Here is a 23,111-nt window from a genome sequence, read left to right as displayed (position 1 = left end):
CTGTTGCCCAGGCTGGAGTACAGTGGTGCGATCTTGGCTCGCTACAGACTCCCCCTCCTGCATTCAAGCCATTCTCCTGCCTTAGCCTCCTGAGTAGCTGGGACTACAGGCGTGTGCCAGCACGGCAAATTTTTTTGTATTTTTAGTAGAGACAGTGTTTCTGCACCTTGGCCAGGCTGGTCAAACTCCTGACCCCAAGTGATCCGGCCACCTCCCAAAGTGATTAGCCTCCCCAAGTGCTGGGATTACAGGTGTGGGCCACTGCACCCAGACCCCATGAACTCTTAAAGTGCAGAGTCTCCCTATGTAGGGTACTTTTCTCCCTGCCCCACTCTCTTTGGCCATTCTCTCAGCTTCTGGAAGCACTGGAGTATAATCCACGACTCTTAATGCTATCCCTGGACTGTGGGTCGCATACGTGTCTATTTACTTGCCTTTTTTTCTGCTGATAAATAGTGCACATATTTTTAACATTAGAACAAATGCTCTGAACTGCATCATTATAAACTATAAAGTCTGCTGGAGAAGCCCGGGTACTAGAGTTTCTTCCTTTTCTCTTAGACACTCCCAGACACTTCTGGGACTCATTATAAAATCTCCCCAGTTAAGCCATTCATAAAAGCAAAAATTATGCAAGATTCAAATCTTGGTGAGTTGGTAAATGAGATGAAAACATGCCTTTTCTTTCAGAGCTACATAATGACCATAAACCTTTCTTTCTTCCATGTGAAACAAAAATAGAGATAATCAAGTATAAGTCAAGGCAACCCCCTCAACCTAGTGAATATAACGAACAGCTCCTTTTCAGTTGAAGGTTTATTATGGGCCAGGCACTGGGCAACTGCTTTGGAGACATTAGTTTGTTTAGTCCCCCTAATGTAACAACTCTATAAAGTTATGATTCCCATTCTATAGAGGAAGAAACAGAGAGCCAGAGAGTTAAACCTAGCAAGTAATTGCTGAACCAGGGTTTGGATTTCTGTCGGATTAAAAGCCTGTGCTCCCAGCCCTACAACTTAGTTGGGTAGGTCCCCCCTTCTCAGAGCTCTGTGGGCAAATTGATTGAAAAACTGAACCGTTAATTTTGTTTTGTAGAGTGTCCCGGAATTAATAAAGCTCGAGGAGTGAGGCTGCGGCTCCTCTGTGGACTAAGTGTGTGGCATCACTGCTTAGGTCAACAAGTGCCTGTCGGGGCCGGAAATGCCCGCGGAGCAGAGGGCCTTTGAGTCCCGGGGAAGGACACCGTGGGCTGCACCTGAAGCTGCATGTTTGTCTGGGTGAGTTCTTCTGCTTTCTTTTCCAATGACATCACCCAGACCTTCCTCTTCTGTCTGCAGCGGGTGGCAGCTGCCCGGTTCCGTTCCAGAAATTTCCGCCGCCTCTCGTCGGGATCCTCGTCCACCACCCTTCGCCGGCGCCCCCCTGTGGGCTGGGGTGGCTGTATTGTCTGGGTTGGCTGCATCTGTTGTGTTGCTGGTGAAACCTGCTGAGACGGAGAGGGAGGAGGTGATGGGGATAGGGAAGGACGCGTTAGGTAAGGGAAGAAACCCAAGCTGATGTTAAAATGCAAAGCACAGAAAGTCTATTGCTTCAGTCAGCATATGAGACTTGCCTCCTATGAATGAAATAAATGATAAAATCACACACAGAAAAGAAAATAAAAAGCATCACTGACCTATATTCTGGTGATGTGTTGGCAAGATATAGGAATGACTCGTGAAAAGATGTAGTCAGATGGATTTTTCCCTGACAGGCATTTAGCCGAATCATGGTAGAGGAAACATTTATTTTTCTCCTTCAGCTATTAAAAATGTTTTACTGACGGTGTGTTTAAAAACTTTAAAGTAAGGGCCAGGTGGGGTGGGAGGATCATTTGAGGCCGGGAGTTTCAGACCAGCCTCGGCAACATAGCAAGACCCTGTGTCTACAAAAAAAATGGAAAAATTAGCCAGGCATGGTGGTGCATGCCTGCAGTTCTAACTACTCAGGAGGCTGAGGTGGGAGGCTTGCTTGAGCCCAGGAGGTCGAGGTTGCCATGAGCTATGATTGTGCCACTGCACTCCAGCCTGGGCAACACAGCAAGACCTTGTCTCTAAAAAACAAAAACAAAAACAAATAAACAACTTTAAAATAGCCAATGTATGGCTACAGGGTGAAAACAGAAAGATCAGGGTTATTATTACAATATGGATGACTCAACTGTCATCTGCAGAAAACCTCTGAGCAGGTTGTGGGCTCCTTTCATTCTAACAGTGGTAAAGTTGTGCTCCTAACACACCTCTGGGACATCGTTGCCACTGTGACTCCTATCAAAAGAAGCCCATGAAGCCAGGAAAGCAGGTGAAATCCTATTTTGACTATTTCACAGTTCTTAATGCAGAGGACTAGCTGGACCTGCACACTCCAACTGGGCCTGCCTGCCCCTCAGAGGGCTCACCAGGGTGAAAGGAGATCCAGGAGAGCTTTCTAGGTGATTGGGAAGCTGGGCCTTTGAAAGCGTTAAATCGATGCCTGGAGCAGCACTGAGCCCTGTCACACCCTGTGTGTATGAGATAGTGAGAGTTGCTTGTGCATTACCATACACTTACATTAGAAGGAAATCCTAAGAGTGGCAAAGCACTTTATTACAAAATTTTACTATGCTTATAGAGTTCTTGCAAGGTCTGTGTGGGACTCAGCAACATCTAAGGCTTGGAGACCCCCACACATACAGCTTTATTTCTATTCATAAGGCAGACACACAGCACCTTGTGAAATTTCTACGACTGACTCTTTATATGTCTGGACACCTAATGCTTTCCCTCATGCACTTCATTCCTTCCTCCTCCTTCATTCTCAATAAAAGGTGGTTTTTTTTTTTCCTCTCCCATTTCTCAGTCACTCAGGTTTATGACTGTAATACCTATAAAGTTGTTTTACAAGAGACATTTAACCTGCAGAAATAACAGGCCAAAAGTTTTAAAAATGAAGCCCAACAATCTTTTCTACCACATTCCAGCACTATGATTGAAATCAATCAGAATGACTGTAATTGCACTAATAATGGCTACTGGTTGACATCAGTTGACTGATGGTGATATATTTTAATCCAAAACTCTATCAAACCTTCTATGACTAACTGTAAAAGAATCAGGCCCAGGGTTGAGGTTGAACTGCATCTCAGTAATTTTATGTAAAGCAAAGACATTTTCTTTTTTTCTTGAGACAAAGTCTCTCTCTGTTACCCAGGCTGGAGTGCAGTGGCATGATCTCAGCTCACTGCAACCTCAGCTGCCTGGGTTCAGGCGATTCTCCTGCCTCAGTCACCCAAGTAGCTGGGATTACAGGCACCTGCCACCATGCCTGGCTAATTTTTGTAGTTTTTAGTTGAGACGGGGTTTCACCATCTTGGCCAGGCTGGTCTTGAACTCCTGACCTGGTGATCCACCCGCCTCGGCCTCCCAAAATGCTGAGATTACAGGCGTGAGCCACCACACCCGGCCAGCAAAGACATTTTCTAGAACTGTTTGTTGGTGACTATTTTCCTCCCGATTATAGAGGAATAACAAAATAAATTAACTGTGTAAGGTCTTACTCATCAGAATTGCTAGTGAAGACGTCATCCTTGTTATTGGCAAAGGCTTACCACTTGCCATTTCGGATACTAATTCCTGAGCTAACTACTGCAAAGAAAAGCATTAAGAGGGAATGTGCTAACTGCTTGGGTATTTTTGCCTTTAACTGTTTCCTTTTGTGAATTATCATCTCTTATTGCCAGCCCCAGACAAAACCCTCAAATAGGAAAAAAATGTTTTCAAATCTCCATTGCAGGGACTTATATTTCAATTCTGTATCCTCCTACCCTAAGTTTAATCAATGTAGCCCATGACACTTTTCATGTGTCTTCACCCAAAGGCATAAGTGACGTGGTTTCAGGTGTAATGTAGGTTCAGGATTGGTTAAGAGAAATTCCTTGAAACCAGCACTCTACAATTACATCCTTACACTCAGGAGGAACACAAGAAGCCAGGAGAAAATGCAAATACATTCCTAAAACCAGAATCTGTGTAACTGGTAATTATTGTTGCTTGTAATTTTATTTTTAAAGCAGAATTCTCTTGGCATAGATGCTCTGAAAATTTTGATCAAAAGTAATCAATTATAATTTCAAAAAGGCAGAATTTATTCCAAATCATCTTAGAATCTCAGAGTTGAAAGGATTCTATTCCTACTTTCAGATAATCATACAATTAAGAAAAATGGCAAGATCTCAGTGATCAGCCAAGTTAATACAATTTAATACAATTTAAAAGTGGTATTTTGGGATACTGCCTAAATGATCTGGTTCAAATTTTAGCAAGACCAACCTGGGCTCTTTCTTTTTAGTATACAATTAAAAGAAGTAACTGTTCATGAAGCTAATTATAATAGCAATTAACTAATTGCATATACAATTGGCCACTTACTGACTTGAAACAGAGGGCAACTGGCTAATTGGTAATTAGCTAGTGAATGGCTTTTGTATTCAAAGAATTGTTATATAACTTGCCCTGTGAAATAACTTGCCCACAGAGGTGACCAAACCTTGATGTTCTTGTTTCCTTATAAACTAAGTACCTATGTGAATCAATTTGACCATCGTTGACTTTGTAGTTTTTTTTTTTTTTCCTTTCTAAATACATGTTCTAGTATGGCATTTGACTAAAAATGTGACCAAAAAGGTTCTCTGGGTAACGTTTGATTGCTATACAATTTGCTAAACTTCTATTATTTTGGTTTGGAATAACATATTTTGAACACTGTGCCAAGGGCTTTACAGAGATTCTCTTATTTAATACTCAAGAGCCTAGAGTTTAGTCTACTATTTCCCAGCCCCATTTTACAGATGGGAAAACTAAGGGTTAGAGAGGTTCATCGTTTCTGTTCACGATCACACAGTGAGGAAGCCAGGAAACAAGTTAAGGTTATCTCACTCTAATGCTCAATTCTTATTCACAATGTAGAACACCTCTAAGGACCTTGCAAAAGACAGTTTATCTAATGAATAGCTTAGAGAGTTGCTTGTGCCTGACCCATTCTGTGGATGGCTGTCCAGGTTTGGTGCATGATAATGGAGGGGGGCTCAAGAGTTCAAAAAGCTGCCTGGTGTAAGGTCTCGTCTCCAGAGGCAGACGACAGAGGAGACAGTGAATAAGTGTTATTTGACGGTTCCACGCTTCCGACACCCTTCTGATCCAGCTGGTTGGAAGCTGGCAGTGTGGACTGGGTGGAGGGTATGGATGAAGGTCATTCTGCTTGAGGATCCAAAGTGTCTAGGCCCAGCCATGCTCCTGGACATGCCCTTCATCCACTTACTAAAACTCACTCCAGTACAGGACTCGCCTCTCTTCTTGGCCGTGGGTGACATAACGTCTGCCTGGTCCCCCAACCCTCTTTCAGTTTTGTCTAAATGCTGGCTTTCTTTACAGCCACTCCTGGTGACTCTCCCCCACTGGGATTTGGCCTTTCTCTTGGTCTGATCATCTACAGAACTTGGCTCTCTTTCTGTTCCCTCCAACGCATTTCTCATTCAGGGGGATGAGTCACCTCTCTTCACCATTTACACAGCACCTTATGCCCTAGCATCCATGATGGAGCTTCTTTGTCTGCCTTGAATTGTTACTCGTTAGATTTTTTAACATTCACTGTTACTCAGAAGATTGCCTGTTGTATTTAACTTCCATTTTACAGGTGACAAAATTCAGTCTCTATGATGTTTTAAAACAGCAGCTAGAACCAGGGTTAGAATTAACTTGTTTTTCTCATTCTTAATTCACATCTTTCTTCACAAATTTAAGTTCTTCCTAATCCATTGATTCATATTACTTTTGGGAGGGGCTAACTTTCTGACATACTGCAGAAATAGATTTTGGAGAACTTAAAGTTTATACTTGCCCTTAGAGACTAGACCTGATATTATTTAGTATATTATTTATAGAAATTATGATCTGGTAGGGTCTTACGGGTAAGAGTTGCCTCCTAGGAGATAAACAGAGCTCCCTAGAATGTGAGATAGAACACCTGGGCTTGTCAAACAAGATTGCTGCAAATGACCCCAGCATTAGAGCTTGTACTGTTAAGAAAGAGAATAATAAGGGGAAAGAGATCACAGAAAAGGTCTACCTGTGCTTGGTTGCCGGTGTGCAGGGGCGGATGTGGCGAGGTCTGGTGATGTGCTGGGTGTGCATGAAGGTGGGAATGGGAGTGATGATGTGGATGATTCTGCTGGTGATGGGGTTGAGGGTGAGGATGGTGCGCTGGGTGCTGGTGCTGGTGTGGGTAAGGGTGGTGGGGTGGCAGTGTCTGGTGCTGATGTGGGTGCGAGTGCATGTGATGGTGTGGCGTCTGGTCCTGCCGGGAGCCCATCATCTCCATCATGTGTCCCATGGTGTTCATGTTCCCATTTGACATGGCAGCAGGGTGGTGAGTCAATGCAGCCTTCAACCTCTGAAACAGAACAAAAGGGAGGGGAGGGAACAACTGAAGTCAGTCATGTACATGATAGAGATTTAAAAGCAAAATGACTCACATTTTCAATTCTATATTTTAGATACTATTGCTAATGTTTCCTACCAGTAGCTATCTTGCTACCAGTACAAGATAGCTTTTGTATTAGTTTCATATTTTCTTACATACTGTGGTCATTAGGAAGGTCCATGTCAGCCAAATAGGTTAATTCAACTGTCAAAGCCAATGGACAGGATATCCTATCAAGAATTACACATTCTACTAAAAGGTATTTCCTATTATCCAGTCATGCATTATATCTTATCTACAACTGAATGCAAGCATACACCAAAGAGCACCATTCAATATGATAATGCCATTGAACAAAGAGCCTCCATCTGGTGTGCCACTGTATTTTGTTTTTTAATTTTTTTTTTTTTTTGAGACAGAGTCTTACTCTGTCGCTCAGGCTAGGGTGCAGTGGTGCGATCTCGGCACACTGCAACCTCCGCCTCCTGGCTTCAAGCAATTCTCTGTCTCAGCCTTCTGAGTAGCTGGGATTACAGGCATCTGCTACCATGCCCAGCTAATTTTTGTATTTTTAGTAGAGATGGGCTTTCACCATCTTGACCAGGCTGGTCTTGAACTCCTGACCTCGTGATCCATCCGCCTTGGCCTCCCAAAGTGCTGGGATTACAGGCGTGAACCTCTGCACCCGGCCAGCCACTGTATTTTGTAAGAATCACAAGAACAAATGCTCTTGCTTCTCAAAAGATTTCTCAGACACAGCGAATAAATAATTTCAAAATTTAAAATGTAGAGAACAAATCTGATTTCAGGGCTTAAAATTAGAGTTAGTAATTTACAAGCTTTCGAGGTAATGTGTAGGTCTTTTCTGTTACCAATATCTTTCTTATGGTCCCTTCCAATACTCTAATTTTTCTCACTCAATAGCTTTCTTTTGACTTTGAGAAGGGAGTGAGGAAAATAGAAGAATATGGAGTATTGCACCTCCTTTGATGGCCACATCAACCGGCCAGATATATTTCTAACACAGAAGCATTATCCATTCATAAGCAGACATGCACACAAATAACTTGTACCTGAGTCTAAAGGAAGGGTCAGCAAACTTTTTCTATAAAGAGTCAGACAGTCAATATTTTCTTCTCTTATCTTCTCTGTCTCAACTACTCAACTCTGAAATTGTGGTGCAAAAGCAGCTGCAGACAATGTGTAAATGAATGAATCTGCTATGTTCTAATACAACTTCAGGGACAGGAAATCTGAATTTCATGTAATTTTTACATGTCATGAAATGTTATTCTACTTTTGATTCTTTTTCCCCAGTCACTTAAAACGTAAAAACCATTCTTAGTTCATGCACTGGATAAAATTAGGCAGCGGGCCAGATTTGGCCCTTGGGCCATCATTTGCTAACCCTGTTCTAAAGGTTCAGTTGATAATCAGCTTAGTCCCAGTTTCTTCAAATTGTTTCTTCTGTGACACAGTCAATTATCATCATATCCCGAGGGGCACAATATGCTAAGGACTGTATAATGCAGTTACTCGTTGGAAATACATCTTATGCAGAGATGATTGTCTAATTGGCAAGCTCCCATTGGCTTCATGAAGTATTTACCAGGGGACTCAAAGTTCTCTCCAGATTTATGTTCTTATCTGATCCATGATAGTGGTGTATAATTGCTGGGCAAGGAAACAGTTGTATTTAAATGATGATCAAAGCTACCATGCTCTAACGTTGTACAATATTAATGATTCTCAACCGGTTACATACACTATTGAAAAATACCAATTCAATTAATCAAAATCCTTAGTTAAACATAAAAAGCCTCTACCTGCTAAGAAAAAAATAAATAAATAACAAGAGGAAAGCATGGTAGACTGTATGATGTTAATATGAGATCATTTCAAATATTTTCATCATCCTGATTCAGTAACCACATAGTCCACTTCTCACCTCCTTCATGAGCAACAGATACTGCACAACAGCTACTCAACTTCTTCCTGAAGAAGTTCAGCATCCTAAATGTCTGGAAAAGATGAGATGCTGGGTGCTGGGTACTGTGTTTCCTTTTTTTTTTTTTTTAGATGGAGTCTTGCTCTGTTGCCAGGCTGGAGTACAGTGGCATGATCTCACTGCAACCTCCACCTGTTGGGTTCAAGCGATTCTCCTGCCTCAGCCTCCTGAGTAGCTGGGACTACAGGCGTGTGCCACCATGCCCAGCTAATTTTTGTATTTTTAGTAGAGACAGGGCTTCACCATGTTGGCCGGGATGGTCTCCATCTTTTGACCTCGTGATCTGCCTGCCTCGGCCTCCCAAAGTGCTGGGATTACAGGCGTGAGCCACCATGCCTGGCCATGTTTACTTCTAAACAGAAGAGTGAACTAACACTTCTCATCTCCAATTTTGAGCAATGATTTCATTGTTTTTATAAAAATGCTTATTATAAAAATTTAAGCAATGCTTTGCAATGAAGTCAGCAACAATGAAGCCAAACGCGTTGTTTATATCTGGTGGGTGAACAGCATTCCAGACAACTCTATATATGTATATGGAGAGATGAAAGAATAACTAGAATAATTTTATAACTGTGGAATTAAAATAGCATGTAATTATAAAAACTTTTATTTGACTATGGCATAGCAAAGAAATGAAAATCCGGGAAATTGCTGGGTTTTAGATACATGTTTCTTTACCCCAAGAAAAGTTTTTGGATGATATCTCCGAATTTAAGGATGAAAAAATATGAAAAGAGGTTATGTTGAAATCATCATGCCTTTTAAAAAAACTGACATGATGGAAAGTATGGATGGACTTTCTAAACTATTCCTTGTAATTTCATTACTATAAAAGTATACTCTTTATAATAAAAAATCAATCACTACAAAAATATTAGATGAAAAAGTAAAAGCCACTTGCCTAGCTTTCTCCCCTAAACCCCAGTCCCGTTCCTCAGATGTAACCACCACATATCCTCAGACATTTGCTTTGCATTTATTAGGATACATTTGTATAAGCCCTTTTAATACATCGTTTTGTATCCTGCTTTTTGTCCCTTTAGCAATATATTCACAAAATAGGTAATAATAATGGCTATCATTAACTAAGTACTGGCTATGTGCCAGTTCTTGTTCTATATGTTTTACAAATATCAAGCCACCTAATCCTCAGAACAACCCTGTAAGGCTAAACGAGGGGCAAAGCCACTCTACCTCCAAAGCTTGCTCTCTAAACCAGGAGAGAAGGTGCCACAAGCCATGCCATTCACACTTTGCCAAAAACAGAAATGAACTGTGTTTTGCCACCGCCCCATCATCAAAAGGAAAAGCAGAAAGAGTGAGAAGGGGCTAGAAGAGCTGACAAGAGGAGGTGTTATTGCTGCATGGTCCAGCAATGGCCACGTGCAAGTGTTACTCAGCACACAGCTAGGGACCTGGATGCACTCTTTCTGAAATTTAGTGGAAGGGAGAATGGATGGTAAAGAATTTTCAGGAACTTCATCTGCAGCAAAGAAAGGATTATCCAGGGCTCAGCGTCTTCATCTCCCTTGTATTTGTGAAGAACTGATACTTACATTTCCCCAATCCAAAACACAGACATGATAAGGGCCATGCATCCCTTCTCCCTGCCTCTACTTCCTCACCCTTGGCTTTAACCCTTGTAAGTCTGTCTAATGCTTAGGGGATGAAGGTCAAAGCTCTTCATATGGCCTAGGTGTGGTCCCTGCAGGGCATGGGCCTGCCTTCCCATCAGCCCTTTCTCTTCCCACCCAGCCACACTGACCAACATTCAGTGCATCATGCACCCCCAGACATGGGGCCTTCGCATTTCACAATCTTCTTGCCTAGGATGCTCTTTCCCTTTCTTCAGACATTCCCTTTCTTCAGTCCAGCCTTCTCCTTAGTAAATTTCTCCCTGGTTTCCTAGTGTAAATCAGTTCCTGTTGTTATATGATCCTAGTAGAACCATATTTCTTTTAAAAAATAACTTAGTTTGTAGCTATATACTTTTAGTATGATTATTTAATTGATATTCATCAACCATCTCAGATTGTAAGCTTAGAGCAGAAACCATGTTAGAATTTGCTCAGTGTTAAATTCACAGCTTTAGCACAGAGCCTGACACATATGATACACTGAATTCATATTTGTGGAATGAATGAAGGAATGAATTAAACTGTCTAGGCTTACGATAAATGCAGCATTTTAATCTTGGATCACTATATCTGCTATTTATGTGGGAGGATGATTTTATTAGTCAATCAAGGTTAGCAGAATCAACTACAGAAGTCATGTAGGCAGACGGGCTATAAAAATACAGTCAAAACAGTTTCCTGCTCCACACCCTGCCTGCCCTCTAGAAAACAGTAACAGAGAAAAGAAAACAGAAGTAAGTAAGAGGAATGCCTGTTAATTTTATCTTGATGTATTTTCCTTGAAAATTTGGCAAGGAAAATAAAAAAAATCTATGTAGGAGTGGGTCATTGTGCCATCCCTTCAAAGCTACAAACAACTTTTCCACCTTTAATTAGGAGCAAATGGAACCTGACAAATAAATATGATGCACCAGATCTTCATCTCTCAAATAATTAGCTTATACTGTTAAGGGAAATTACTTGATTGCCTCAAGTCTATTCTTGCACTGTTCAGGCCAACACAATAATGCTAGCAATGCTTATAACATTCTACTTAACTATTTATTTACTCAACAAATGTTTATTGGGCTTCAACTATGTGCCAGGTACCATAATAGGCATATTGTTATTTGCCCACTATTTGAAGGAAATGGAAGATGCATAAAGCTAAGCTTTTTAAAACACCAGAGAGAAGAAATACACATTTAGATGTGGAGGTGAAGATTTTTGATCACTCTTCAGAAAATCACAGGCCTCTGGGTTAAGTCTACCCTCTGAGCAGCAGCCTGTGTGAATGCAGTGAAGATAAGTGATTATCAAGCTGCTCTGCATATGCCACATTGAATATTCTCCGTGTCATTTCGAAACAGTTTGGGACACTCCTCAAAGTCCTAAGGAGCCTACTGCGTCCCTGGATCCTGGTGCCAACAAGAGCCGCAGTTGCACTGTAAATCATTCAAATCTCCCAAATATAGAAATTTCTACTCCACTCTCTTAGGGATGATAAATGACCAGTAAATGGGTCTAAGCTGTATTTTGCAGAATGATTTTTCTTTTTGAAGTTGAACTGTGTCTTGTTTTAAATAACATTCCACCTAATGCCAAGAAAAGGCAAGGGAGAGAGAGGAAAATTAATGAGCAAATAAACATATATTTTTCAGCTATAAAACCCAGGGCTATTACTGACACGACTGCAAGAAAGAAAGAAAAATGATTCTTGTCAACTTTCTGTCATCTTCTTACCATGTTCATTTATATGAGAGAAAATTAGGAGAGGCGGCGAGAAGCCTGACGCACAGCTAGTTTCAGTCAAAAGGGGTCATTTTCATTTGGTCCATGTATTTTCTAAGCTCCTGTCCGCTGTCCGTGATGGGAGGGTGGGCCTGCTGCCGGGTTCTTGGTAAGGAACCAACTATCCACCTCCTCCCATCCCAGTGTGGCCACTGCTGTCATGGCCCAGCCCTGGTCCCTCTTTAATTTCCCGTTTAGCTCAAGTTTGCATCATGGCATGTCGGGTGAAGCCTGGGTACACCCACACGTCATTACAGCCACAAGCATGCATGCTTGTGTGCCTGCGTGAGTGTGCATACACACAGCACATCCACCCACACCCACCCCGGGCAATTTATCTCCCATTAGCAAGTGGCTCATGCCAATTAGAAACATTGGTGGAACTGTGAAAACATCACTTCTCCATCTTCGACAAGGCTGACTGCTTATGCTTTATAGATTCTGAGAGCCGAGCCGAATTATTAAACATTAATTGAAATTCAATTGAGTGAGAGTGAGGAAGGTTGGAATATTCTTTCCAGAAAGGTTTTAATTATAAATGGCTGTTGGTTTTTGCCCCAGAAAAAAAATGTGAAAATATTAAAATGTAGTGTTTCTGGGTTGACCACAGAAGTAAGAGGCTGTCTACATACAAATATGACAAAATCTGAACTCATATTTCCTTTCAAATACAAAATAATCGTCCTCTGTAGCCTTTCCAAAGCATTACTGTAATTTCTCTGCTTTTTTTCACTTTTCAAACACAGTTGATCCACAAAAGCAGTCAACACAGGCTTCTGAATGGTCCAGTCAGTGGTTTGAGACCAAAAGCCTTGACTGTATGAAGTCTTCACTTCATTGCTTTTAATAGCAATGATTACCGACTTCCTCTAGGTATCAAAGATTTCTGAAATTCTTTCTGAATTACTAAAGAAGCCCAAATTGATATTTATCCACTGACTTTAACAACTATAAATGGCCAGCTTAGATCCCCAAATGCTTTCAAAACTTGGAGATGTGGCAATAGACAGAAAAACAACTGTTCCGTGCTGTGCACGGGATTAACTAAGATCATATTTGGCTTAATCACTTGGAATAAAATCTGTTCCTTTAAAAACTTTCATAAGGTAACTCAGTTTTGATGGTTCCACAATTTAAGTATTCTGATTTAGATTTTGGTTTGCTAATAAAACTTCAAATAAGTCCACCAGGTTGGAAGGAAACATTACCCAGGAGGAAAAGGATTCCATAAGACCTAGAAAAATAAATATTCCTTTTATTTGTCACATTACATCATTCACACTTATTAACTGAAGATATTAGAAAGGATATAATTAGTAAATAACACAAAAAGTTGTATTATATATAAATCAATACTCTGGTCCATTGGCAAAGGATGCATGGAGTATCACAGGATGAAGCACCATGCTAGCTCACGAGTAAGGATGGTATTTCAGAAAAGTGGAACTTCAGCAAATCTAATGTAAGCAAGAAGAAGAATTTGGTGCTTGATCAGACCTAAGTGCTAGGTGATACATTGCACTTTGATGTCTAAAAAGTCAAACCCCAGAGACAAATCTTAGCAATTTCCCTGCCAGCCTTTTTCATATTAGTATCTAAATCATATATTAATTACAGTCCTGTAAGAGTGAGCCTTGAATTTATTCTTGCTGAATGAAGAAATTAATGAATGCACATTTATAGAATTATTTTATTTCAGATACCACTTCCCTGCGTCTCTTATACTCAGTGGCTGTCTTTTATAATTCAGCAGGAGGGTGAGCATTTTAAGAGGCTGTGCATTTTAGCAACTTTTAGAACAAACTGCTATCCTGAGAGCCAGAGCTAGTCTTAGCTCTATTATAAGGCAGCTCTAGGTCCTTAGAGAAGTAAACCACTTAGCGCCATGTGCCTTCATCTCTCTAACAAAGGAGGGCAGGATTCTTCATTCCCTATTTCATCAGAGAAAGGATCCAAGTTGAGATTTACTAAGTAAAGAAATCTGTTGGAGAAATGAGTTGGGTCAATGTCTAAAACAAAGAAAGAAAAGTTATCATTGCAGAGAACTTCGGAAAAACAACAGAAGACTTAGAGTGAGAAGTCTTGCTTTTAAAGCCTGGCTCCAGGATATTGGGTATTCACCTTAAGCTTCAAATTCCTCTTCTGTGAAATGGGGGTACATAATGAGATGAGAATCTATGTAAACCATAAGATATACAGCAGAGTCGATGGAACTGAGTAGAGTTGTTTTGTGGACGAGGAGCGGGTGGGTAGGGATGAGGTTAATGATCAGCTTTTGATGAAAAATAAAGCATAATGGAATATTATTTGTCCATACAAAGGAATGAAACACAGATATATCCTACAACATAGATGAATCCCAAAAGCATTATACTAAACGAAACAAGCCAGACACAAAAGATCACGTTTTGTATGATTATATTTACATAAAATACCTAGAAATACTTAAATCATAGAGACAAAAAAACAGACTACTTATTGCTGGAGGCTGAGGGGAGGACCAAGTCATTGCTTAACGGTCCCAGGGTTTCCTTTTGAGATAATGAAAATATTTTGGAACTAGACAAAGATGATAGTTGCACAACATGTTGAATGTACTAAATGGCACCAAAATGCACACCTTAAAATGGTTAATTTGGGCCGGGTGGGTGCGGTGGCTCACACCTGTAATCCCAGCACTTTGGGAGGTCAAGGCAGGCAGATCACTTGAGGTCAGGAGTTTGAGACTAGCCTGGCCAACGTGGTGAAACCCTGTCTCCACTAAAAATACAAAAATTAGCGGGATGTAGTGGTGCGTGCCCATAATTCCAGCTACTTGGGAGGCTGAGGCAGGAGAATTGCTTGAATCCCAGAAGGTGGAGGTGGCAGTGAGCCGAGGTCATGCCACTGCACTCCAGCCTGGGCGATAGAGCAAAAAAAAAAACAAACAAACAAACAAACAAAAAAAACAGTTAATTTTATTTTATGTGGATTCTGTCTCAATTTAAAAATATTTAAAAAAAAAAGCAAAATGAGAACCTCTTCTGACAGTGGGCTGATACAGAACGCTTGACTTCATCTGAGACTTATTGCTATTTATTTTGATGTCACCTTATGTGAAACACTGCATTATGAAACAATGAAGACCAAAAAGATATTTGCCCTAGAATGGCTAAAGTCAATGCCAGGCTTTTAGTATTTGCCTCAGAATTTGACTCCTCTGCCAGATACTGGTACCCTCCTTTTCTTACAATTCTATTATCTACCAGCTGGCTTAGAACCAAAGAGAAAATGCAGAAGCCACAGCCATCCAACTGTGTATAATACAAAGCTAGTCGAGAGTGTTTAACACACTGGACGAAGAATCAGTATCCGCAAAGATCTTGTCTAATGAGAAATTTAACAGGAATCAGTATAACATCTTATGCTTGGTTAACAAAAACAAAACAAAAAGCATCTACTATCCAAAGCAGCTTAGAAAATATATAGCTTGGGGCTAACATTTATATAACAGCAGGGTGTGGGGATTTTGACTTCATAAAGCATCACTATGCAATGCAGACATCAAAATAGCTGACATGATTTTTCTGCTGTATCAATAAAACTAGATTAGAGAACTCAAGAGAGTGAGTCCTGTTCTCTGCAGGGCCATAATGTGAACCATACAAGTCCAGATCCCTCACCTGCCTGCCCCCACCGAAGATCTAAACATCATATCTAATAGTGCTGGATTTTTCTCTAGGGGAGTATCCCAATTCTGAATTGATGGGCAGGCATGCTGTTTCTATTTTTCCTCTATAACACTGGGATGAACATCCCTATATACACATCTTGGCATGTTTGATGATTTCTAAAAAGTGTTCATTAGTTTTTTAACAAAATCGGATGAATTGATCCATTTAGTTGGGTTCAATTTCTGGGCAGAGACAGTGGTGGTGGTGACAGAGTGTGTGTGTGTGTGTGTGTGTGTGTGCAGGTGTGCACATGTAGGGAATGAAGGCTGGGTGTCTCTTAAAGGATATCTAAAGGGAATAAATGCCCTGACAAGTTCAGCTTTAAAAAGCCTTTTTGGGGGTCTGATTTTCTTATTCCATCAATATCCCCATACTCAGGTGAGATATTATAGATCCCCTGTTCCTTTCCGGCCACTGAGCTCCTTAAGCATTATGGCATAACCTCAGGTACTAATTTGAATCTAGAAAATATTATATCCTAGTTTCCCTGGGAATTTTAAAGTCACTAAATGCACAATGGATGTAGAGTAAGTATTTGTTGATTGCCAGCCTGCCTGCTGCCTGAAAGTCTCCAGTAGTAGTGCCTAATTTTGTAATATCTTTGAAGCAGTGGCCTATAATTTTCTTTACAGAAAGAACACTTTCTGGTAGTGATTGCAGGGAGAATAATGCCCTTTGTCTTGCTAACAAACACTACTCACCTCTAAAATCTCAGCACCTGCAAACCTGGGTAACTTTAGGTGAGGGCTTATTTCCAGCTTTTATAGAAGAAGAAGGTTCTATTGGGAAAAAAGTAATCCCTTGTTATTTTATTTTGGATGAACTTTTAATCAGAAACACAGGCAGTAACATATGTTAGAAAAATACATATGAAACATAGAACTTTGCGTTTATAATCCACCATGGAAAATCCATGCTAATGCAGCATTAACTTTGGGGTTTTAATTGCACAGAAGTCAGGAAATTCAGAGTTCAAGTTCCCACAGCAAACTTTACTCCACATGTGTATCACAGGGCCTTTCCTGAGTGGGTGACCTAATTATTTGGCAAAAAGGGGTGCAATGAATAGTGATGGATAGGATTTCTCTTCAATGTTACATGTCCCCAAATCTCAAGCAAGATGGACAGAGGGCAACTCTAGCTACATAAATGGCACCTTTTCAATGCATAGTAGTCATTGGGTATGTGCTTGGTGACGATCGTGACAACGGTCCCTTTGCAGTGTGTGCCACAGGAGGTGCAGGATTTGGCAGTGTGCTGCTCAGGTGGGACAGCCAATCGCTATCACATCACCCAGCTCTCTAGCACATCCTCCCCCACTCCCTTGGGAGGGTGGCTATGCTCGGCTCGCTTGATGGACACTGCCCCTTGCTCCATTCCCAGAGGGCATCTCAATAACTGATGCTTAAACTTTTGAATCTGAAAGTTTGACTAGAAAGCCCTCAGGGGACTGGAGATGGAACCTTCTCCCCACACATGTCTACCCTTCCAGACAGCTGTCATCTGGTTTCCCTCCGGTTGTTGGGAAATAGCAAGATGTGAACCACTGGGCCTCTGTTGTAGACATTTGGTGTTCTGGTCAACAGGGCCTCAAACTTTTTCTAGTAAGAAGTCTCCTGGTTTTTCTAATGATAGGGTAAGTTGATTGTATGGAAGTTTAGATTGTCTTGTCCCTTGGTATCCATGTCTGAGACTGTCTAATGTGCTCTGTGGGTGTCCAGTCCTGCTTTTTCTCCTTGGGAAAATAGTGATGGTGTATTTGGGTCCTCCTTGTTATCTGTTGCCTCTGAATCTCACCCCTGCCTGAGACCTCAAAGTGTGGGGGCCCCCAGTACTCACCACTGATATGAGAGGAGTGGGGAGAGGGAGGAGAAGTCAGTGGGGGTCAGGGGAAGCAAGAGAGAGAGGGATTGCAATACTCTCTGATTCTTAAGCACCTGCCTTACTTCCTTTTTGGACTTTCTATTAGTGGTCCAAAGTCATCGGACCAATAGCCAAATCAACTTGCTGTGACAGTTCTACCATCCTGCTAAAGAGAAGGTCTGCCTGTGAGTGGTCTGGATCATACAGTACCCAACCCAGCAGTCACCTGACCACCCAAACAGCCCATTTATAAATAGCTCCTGGACTCTGAGCACAGTGAGAATCCATGATGCCATTTGTCCACTGCCTGGTCTCCCTGAGCCAGACCTGTAGAAGCCTCTGAGGGACACAGGATGGAGACCAGTCATCACTGATAAGAGCATGGTCTTCAATATTTCAGGTAAACCACACCAAGGAGAAGAAAGCTGTGCTCAAGAAAGCCAGAACAAAAAATACAGAATCTTTTCTTCTTTCCCCTGCATGTCTACATTCAAGGCATTTAAAGAAGAGTCATTCATAATCTATTAAGAATCTGGTGCTGTGTGTGTGTGTGTGTGTGTGTGTGTGTCTAGAAAGTTGTGCTTAAAAAGAGCTTTTGAATTATGCCCAAGAAGATGACAGTGCACAGCATTTCCAACTGAAAAATGAGGAGCAACTTCCTTCTGAGCTGATATGCATCCAAATCATACCGGTTCTCAACCAAATTGTTAAAATTTCAGTAATAATCAGGTATTAGAAAATATTGAGCATTCTATGCTTTATTCTAGTTTCAGAGTTTTTCTAGTTTTGCTTTGTTTTTTTTCATGTGATATGACAATTATTAATTATTTGGCAATTTTATTTTTTGAGACAGAGTCTTGCTCTATCACCCAGGCTGGAATGCAGTGGCATGATCTTGGCTCGCTGCAACCTCCACCTCTCACTTTCAAGCAAGTCTCATGCCTCAGCCTCCCAAGTAGCTGGGATTACAGGCACTTGCAACTACGCCAACTAATTTTTGTATTTTTAGTAAAGATGGGATTTCACCACGTTCACCAGGCTGGTCTCGAACTCCTGGCCTCTAGTGATCAGCCTTCATCGGCCTCCCAAGGTGCTGGGATTACAGGTGTGAGCCACCACACCCATCCTATTTGGCACATTTTTGACAGTAGAATCACTGGCCCTTGCTAAGCTATCTTTTTACATCTCCATTTCTATTGTCTTTATGGTGTACAATTCAATGAACCAGATACCTGAATCTACTATTTTACTGCCTACAACACAAGTAATGGGGGTGGTGGGGTGGAAAGTGTGGAACCATCTCTTTAAATCACATTGTCACAACTGAGTACCATTCTAAAAATGCCAAATAGAAAGCTTTCTGGTTGATTTATTAATTGAAATTGGCCTCTCTAAAAATTTATCTTCTTACAAGCTTAAGATATCATTTTCATGATCTGTCTTCCTTTCCAGATCAAGCAATTTCTTTTCTGGCTCCAAATTTCTTTTAAGCAACTGCTCACCAGGGACTGACAATAATATGTAGTAGCTTGCCCTAAATCAGTACCTTGCAGATATTAAACTATGAAATAGGTGACAAAAATTATTCCCTGCCTTTTGGAGATGTAGAAAATTCCTGTGAAGAAATGTTAAGTGATCTCTTAGGAGTCAATAAAGGGAAGGAATTTGAACCTCCTGCTTTTCTTTGTGGTGTGACCTACTTAGCTGGAGAGCCTCTTGGTTAAAAGAAAGATGGTGGATGATAAAGAGCAAGATGGGGAAGGCAAGAAGGAAGGTGAGAAACAAGGACACACAGAAAGAAAGAAGACGCGTGAGAGTATCAAGAAAGAAAACAAGTCAGCTCTAGCTGAAGGTAGAAAACATACATGATCCAAGGGCACTGGTATTTATAAATGTATAATGATAAGGCAGAATCATTCCAAAAGAGAAGTGAATACAAGATTGAGTCAAAGTATTCCAAACTCAAAAGAAGCTCAATTCCTTTTTTTTGGAGAATTGTGCACTCCACCCTAGTTTCCAGATAAATTAATCACCAAAGGGGTATTATCAAGTAGGTTCTTCTTTTTACCACATGCCAGCAAGATTTGGTGTGGATTTGGTGTGGCAGATAAGGAAGGAATTGCATCCTATAGGGTTGCTTTTATATGCATAAGATTATGTATGGAAATTTTCCCACTTCTGTAAGGTTTTCAAACCATAAGTGGTTAACCAGAGGCTAACAAAATGGTTAACCAAATGTGTCAACCGCTAAGCCAAGTGGAAATGGTGATGGCAGGTCTAGCAGTGGGGAGTTCTCCCATTTCTGTGACATATTCCAACCAGCCTGACTTAATATGAACAGCATCATGCTTAAGGAGCATATCTGTATCTGGAGAGCTCACAAAGGTGAAGCTCAACTTACCAGGGGAAGGGCCTTCTGCATTTAGTGACTGCTTCTCCTGCTAGGCAGATGTTGCTACTCTGGGTTTGGATTGAAACGTTGCCTCCAACATGTCCCCAAAAAGTGAGCTCACCACTTAGTTCTGGTCTGACTAACTGATGGGACCAAGCCCATCTGAGTGTGAATCTTTTTTCAAGTAGGGAGGGATTGTTTTTCTTGGTACTGATTCAGTGCCTGCTAGTTTTTCCCCTTCTTTTTTTTTTTCTGCTAAAATGTATCCTTTGATTGCCTTCCAAAGCCCATTCACTATGGGAAGTAGATCATCATTAAGCTTCCTTGGTGAGACACCACATATTGCATGCTTTGCCAAGGAGGGCAACTGTCAATAGCCAAATACTCAATTTATTATGGTTGGATAACATTTGCTATGAGTAGGACCATTTTTTAAATGAACTGAATTGATTTGTATTATTTAGAAGCTTAAAATCCTTTCTGGAAGAAGGAGGGATATGTACTAAAATTCAATTTGTAAACAAATAAATAAATAAATATTATACCGTTCTGCAACCAACCCCAACTGTTTCCCTAAACAAAAGTAAAAAAAAAGTTTTGAAATCAGTTTCCAACAAGAGAAAATGCACCTAAGTGCTTTCATTCATTCTATTCAAAAATGTTTAATTCAATCTGGGTCTACAGCATTGATTTCCTTGGTGTTCTTGGGGTGGAAGATTGGACAGACAGAGACAGAGGGAAAATAAATGGAAACAGAGGCATATTCTCATTCTCCTAAGTCTCTTTCTTCTCTCACCCCAGGTTCTAAAATTTTGATCTATTTTTGTTTTTTAGATTTAAGGATAGAGTATGTATCATTAGATAGAAATATGGGACTCTAGGAATGTGTGTTCATGACCCATGCTGATGAAACTGATACTCATTGCTGTATGAATCCACCTTCTGAAATGACAGTTACACTTCTCTTTGAATCCTAATTTTGAGCCTTGGTTTCATGTGCAGAGATGGTAAGTCCTACAGATGTGCTCTTTCTATTCCATTGCTCTTTGCTTAATTTTGATCTCACAGTTAAAATCTCTGTAACATCAGTTGTTAATTAACTATATTATCAAAAGGATGCTACAATAGAGAACATTTTATGGAGTGCTGATAAGGCAGGGTGTTTCCAAAGCACTTGCCATTCAAACTCAATAAATGGACCTATTGGGGAGACCTATTTTGAAACTAAGACATCCCTGGTGAGGATGGGGAGAGGGGACTAAAAGATACGGTGCAGCACTAGTCTGGTGGATTTCCTCCTAAATGACAAATACCCAGTTAAGAGGTGAACACTCTCACAATAAATCAACTTTGTTCATTTGAGAACTTAATGATTACAAAGTCATATCAGATGAAATCCACAAACCTCATGAGTCAGATCTAATGCTTGCATTCAGTGATTCAAATAATACTTATAAAACAACAAACATGAAAACAAACTCAGTGCAGTACTAGCATCTATAGTGACACATATAGGTGGTTTCTGTGTATTCTGAGAAAATTAACTTGTCAGGACAACTGAGTGAAACATTTCAAATGCAACTTAAAGTCATACTCTTCAGGCACATCAGAAAAAACAGGAGGACTCCCATGTTAGGGAGATTAACATGGCAGATGCACATCTGAGATTCCACAGTCCCATGCCACCAAAATATACGTCAATGTAGGAATACAGAAGACATAAAGCAACTGAATCTTTTACTCTTATTTCCGAGGGAGCCTGGGTGATGTACAGCGTGGGCTGTGATGTACTGAGGCTCGTCATTAAATGTTCCATGGCCTTTTTTGTTTTAACCAGAAGAGGTTTTTAACCTGGCTTCACTTCAGCGAGGGTAATGGCAGCCTCCCTCCCAAAGATTCCTTCTACCCTTCCAACTGGCAAACACTTGCTTCATTTCCTCCTGTAGAATAAGAATCATGCAGAATGACTGCCTGAGCATGGCAGTTCCTCATTCTGCACTTCTCTGGTGTTTTGGAGCAAGTTGTTCATTCTTTCAATAATTTGCTAAGCGTTTACTCTGTGCACGGTAAGAATACCAAGACAAAGACGATACTGCCTATTTCCAAAAAACTCAAAATGCAGTAGAGTCCATTGCCTGCGATGCACTGTAACATGATAGATTAAAGGGATTGTTTCTGTTGAGATTTTAGAATGAGGTTAGATTGTTCTAACTTGAATTAAATAGATGGTACTATTGCTGTGGGGCTAACTAGTGTTTTTAGATGGTAACACATCAAATCTATGTAGTTAACCCTGGCCTAACCTGGTCATGGCTTAACCTAGTGGTTCTCAACTGAGGGCAGTTTTTCCCTTTGGGTGACATTTGGCAATATCTGGAGACACTTTTGATTGTCACAACTTGGGGTGGGAGGAGGGTGCTGTGGTACTGGCATCTAGTGGGTAGGGACGCTGCTAAACGACATTCTACAATGTACAAGACAGACAGACTACCTGCCCCCTCGCCCCACAGCAAATAATTATCCAGCCCAGAATGTCAATAATGCCACAGCTGAGAAACCCTGCCTTAACCTGACAGCCAGGTTAACTAAACCATGACTAAACGACATTTATCTATGTTATTTATTTTATTACTTTGAAGGAGACACCACAGGACCACTATCATGTGGTATTAAAATTGACTGGTGTCAAAATTCAGCTAAATAACAAAATGTCTTTGTGACATATCCTCTCTGTCCTTAATGAAGTTCATCAAACCACTCTGTGGTTCAAGAATGGCAATGATGATAGCAGAGTTAAGAATCTAGTTTTCAGGCCAGGCGTGGTGGTTCATGCCTGTAATCCCAGCACTTTGGAAGGCCAAGGTGGGAAGATTGCTTGAGCCTAGGAGTTTGAGACCAGCTTAGGCAACAAGGCAAAACCTGTCTCTACAAAACATACAAAATTTAGCCAGGTGTGGTAGTACATGCCTGTAGTCCAAGCTACTCAGGAGGCTGATGTGGGAGGATGGCTTGATCCAGGGAGGTCGAGGCTGCAGTGCAGCCTGCATTTTAGCCTGGGCAACAGAGCAAGACCTTGTCTCAAAAAACAACAACAAAAAAGAATTTAGTTTTCTATAACCGTAGGATCTAATAACTGAAAGAGATGTAGAGCCCACCTGGCCCAAGAATATTTCATTTCACAGATTAGAAAACTGAGAGCCATAGGAACAGCTCCAGTCTCCAACTCCCAG

The 23,111-nt window shown here is 40.9% G+C and overlaps 1 protein-coding gene across 6 annotated transcripts in view; it reads right to left on the bottom strand.

Moving 5' to 3' along the window:
* CREB5 (cAMP responsive element binding protein 5) overlaps positions 1-23,111 on the bottom strand; it is a 554,145-nt gene that overhangs the window by 15,241 nt on the left and 515,793 nt on the right. For all 6 annotated transcript variants that reach the window (XM_011938612.1, XM_011938610.1, XM_011938609.1 and 3 more), the window contains 2 exons: positions 6,142-6,465; positions 1,256-1,483 (listed from right to left, as the gene is read on the bottom strand). In XM_011938612.1, the coding sequence (XP_011794002.1) occupies positions 1,256-1,483; positions 6,142-6,465 (552 nt within the window). The remainder of the gene's footprint in view (positions 1-1,255; positions 1,484-6,141; positions 6,466-23,111) is intronic.

This window comes from Colobus angolensis, unplaced genomic scaffold, assembly GCF_000951035.1.
Source record: "Colobus angolensis palliatus isolate OR3802 unplaced genomic scaffold, Cang.pa_1.0 Scaffold175, whole genome shotgun sequence".
In the NCBI taxonomy this organism is placed as follows: domain Eukaryota; kingdom Metazoa; phylum Chordata; class Mammalia; order Primates; family Cercopithecidae; genus Colobus; species Colobus angolensis.
This window is presented reverse-complemented; position numbering and strand designations above follow the sequence as displayed.